Source organism: Ochotona curzoniae, unplaced genomic scaffold (assembly GCF_017591425.1).
Source record: "Ochotona curzoniae isolate NIBS_2020 unplaced genomic scaffold, NIBS_Ocur_1.0 scaffold_4505, whole genome shotgun sequence".
NCBI lineage: Eukaryota > Metazoa > Chordata > Mammalia > Lagomorpha > Ochotonidae > Ochotona > Ochotona curzoniae.
The window spans coordinates 50,115,707-50,118,883 of record NW_024467118.1 but is presented as its reverse complement, the minus strand read 5'-3'; the positions used below and the strand labels follow the sequence as shown (position 1 = coordinate 50,118,883).

The 3,177-nt window shown below is 41.0% G+C and overlaps 1 protein-coding gene across 1 annotated transcript; it reads left to right on the top strand.

Moving 5' to 3' along the window:
- The first annotated feature begins 429 nt into the window (after positions 1-429).
- LOC121146401 (disintegrin and metalloproteinase domain-containing protein 25-like) lies at positions 430-2,613 on the top strand. Its single transcript, XM_040965766.1, has one exon. The coding sequence runs from the start codon at positions 430-432 to the stop codon at positions 2,611-2,613; it is 2,184 nt and encodes a 727-aa protein (XP_040821700.1).
- The last annotated feature ends 564 nt before the right edge of the window (positions 2,614-3,177 follow it).

Sequence of the window (3,177 nt, the reverse complement as noted above, 5' to 3'; positions counted from 1 at the left end):
TAGCAAAAATGTCATACATCTGTTTATTTGAATAACAGTATAATAAATGTATGTGTCTTTCATTAGTTGTATTAATTATCAACCAGAGGCAAATTGTCATTTCTTAATGTGCTTTCTGACTGTTCCTCAGCAATGTTTGAGAACAAATCCAGTGCAATGTACTGATTCATATGTTGAGCAAAGTTTAACCCACACTCTGCTCTTTCCCCTAAATGTGTGACTAACCCTAACACCACTTCTGTCTCTACGTTTTTGTTTACTTTTTACAGCTTGCTACTCTGATGCACTGACTCTGCCAGAAACACAGCATTAAAGGTCAGGCTGCAGAGAATCACCACAAACGGCAGACAGACCAGCAGTGCCTCCTGCCCTCCTCTCCTCTGCTCTCATATACAGCTTCGTATGTCCCTGGCTGAGGTCATGACGTGTATGAGAATCAGTCTGCTGATGCTGTGGGTGGGGGAGTTTTTCTTACTTTCTGGGTGGCTCCAGACTGGGCACTGTCAACATCACAGCCACCCAGAAGTGGTAATACCCTTGAGGGTAACTGGCACTGAGAAAGATATGAAGACTAAAGGCTGGCTCTCCTATAGACTGCAAATTGCAGGCCACAGATACATCCTCCACACGAAAGTCAAGAAGAATGTGATAACCAGACACTTCTCCATTTTCACCTACTCAGACCAAGGTGCTCTCATTAAGGACCAGCCTTTTGTGCGGGAGGGATGCTACTATCATGGTTATGTGGAAGGAGACCCAGAATCCATGGTTGCTGTTAGCACCTGTTTTGGGGGCTTTCAAGGGATGTTACAGATAAATGACACTATTTATGAGATCAAGCCAAAACCGTTTTCTTCCAAATTTGAACATCTAGTTTATAAGGTGGACAGTGAGGATACTATGACTTGTGGATTAACAGAAGAAGAGATAGCACAGCAACTGAAGAAGCATAAACCTAATAATCCCTTTCTGATGCAAAGTGATTATCAGGGCTGGTGGACCCATCGATGGTTTATAGAACTTGCGATGGTTGTAGACCAAGAACGATTCTTTCATAAGGGCAGTAATATCTCAGCTGTGGAAGATGAAGTAATCGAGCTTATAAATCTGCTTAATTCTGTTTATGAGCATATGGACGTGGAATTGTTTTTACCTGGAATAGAAATTTGGAATGAAGGGAATCCCATACCACCATCAAACATAAGTTATTTCCTAACAGAATTTTGCAAATGGAAGAGATCTAATCTAGATATTCGTATGCCCCATGATGTTGTTCATCTTTTAATAAAGGCTGGGTTTGGTATATATCTTGGATTGGCCTATGTTGGAACAGTGTGTAATTCATTTTATAATTGTGCAGTTAATAGTTTCAGGACTGATGCACTGGTTAGCTTTTCATACATTCTGGCACATGAGCTTGGTCATAATTTGGGTATATATCATGATACTGCAACCTGTAAATGTAAGGATAGAGTATGCATAATGTATCCAACTGCATCAGCCGCAACAAAATTCAGCAACTGCAGTTATGCTCAATATTGGGGATACTCTATAAGAACGCACTGTATGCGCAGCCCTCCAAATCCAGAGTCTCTCTTCACAAAACATCGTTGTGGAAATGCTGTTGTTGAAGAAGAAGAGAAATGTGACTGTGGGTCTTTAGGATCCTGTACAAATGATCCCTGTTGTTCGACAGACTGCACTCTGGTACCTGGGGCTTCTTGTGCTTTTGGCAGTTGTTGTAAGGACTGCCAGTTTGTGCCATCAGGCCAGGTATGTCGAGAACAAGGTAGTGAATGTGATCTTCCAGAGTGGTGCAATGGAACTTGGCATGAGTGTCCAGATGATGTGTATGTACAGGATGGAAGTCCTTGCTTGGGCATGGGTTACTGCTATGAAAAGAGATGTAATTTCCGTGATGAACAGTGCCGGAAAATTTTTGGCAAGAAAGCCAGGAGTGCAAATGAGATGTGCTATAGAGAAATGAACACCCGTGGTGACCGTTTTGGTAACTGTGGTACCACCACAACTGCATATAGAGCATGTGCTATTGCCGATATTTTGTGTGGAAGAATTCAGTGTGAGAACGTGACAGAAATTCCCTCACTAGCAAGTCATTCTACTGTGCATATAACTCGTTTCGCTGGTCACAGCTGCTGGGGGGTCGACTACCACTTTGGGATGACTGCACTTGATATTGGTGATGTGAAAGATGGAACAGAGTGTGGTAAACAGCGGGTGTGCATTCACAGGAGGTGTGTCCCTGAGCCAGTTTGGGATAGTAAGTGCATTCCTGAAATGTGCAACATGCATGGAATATGCAACAGTAAACATCACTGTCACTGTGGCAAGAAGTGGGCCCCACCAAACTGCAGGACAAAAGGAAATGGAGGTAGTATCGATAGTGGCCCACCCCCTGAGCAAAAACATGAGGAAACTGCGCAAAAACGTGAGCCTGACCGTGGAATTTCTAAGTTTTGGATTCCTTTTTTGGTGTTCTTAAACTGTGTTTTGATTCTGTGTTGCTGCTGTTTCATTTGCTCTCCACTTCAGAAAAAAGAAGATACACCAGAACCACCAGAACAAAAATCAGACTTACCAAAGACAAACTAAGCATTAGTGCAAAAGGTACATAAGAAAAAGTAGCAAGCTTAAATGTTTCAAAAGTGAAAAATGTAGCTAAGGAAATATAGTGTAATTGTTCAAACTTGATCTATGAAGGAAAAATAGGGCTTTTCAGAATTCCTATAAGAAGATGCTCAGAATTCACATAAGAAAGAACAAACATGCACAACTCAACAGAATTATTCCAATTTGTAATGGACTGTTGCATGTGTTAAATTTTACTGCCTGAAACAAATGTCATTGCACATGTGAAAGACTTATTGGAACTTCAAAAGCTTCATTATGCTACAAGATCATAGACTGTTAAATAAAGGTAAAACTGAATATATTTGCACTTTCATTATTTCAGAAATTGTTGCTGGTCTGTTTTCCATAGAATGTAGTGTCTTCGTGTTGCCTGAGCAGTAGCACTGCTAAAATGGGTTATGTTTGGGTTCATTTGTTCTTTCCCATGCCCATGCTCCTTCCAATTGTCATTATGCTTTTCCTCCAAGATAATGAATTTGCATCATATTTCCTTTTTGATATTCCCATCTGTAAGTTTCTGCTTGT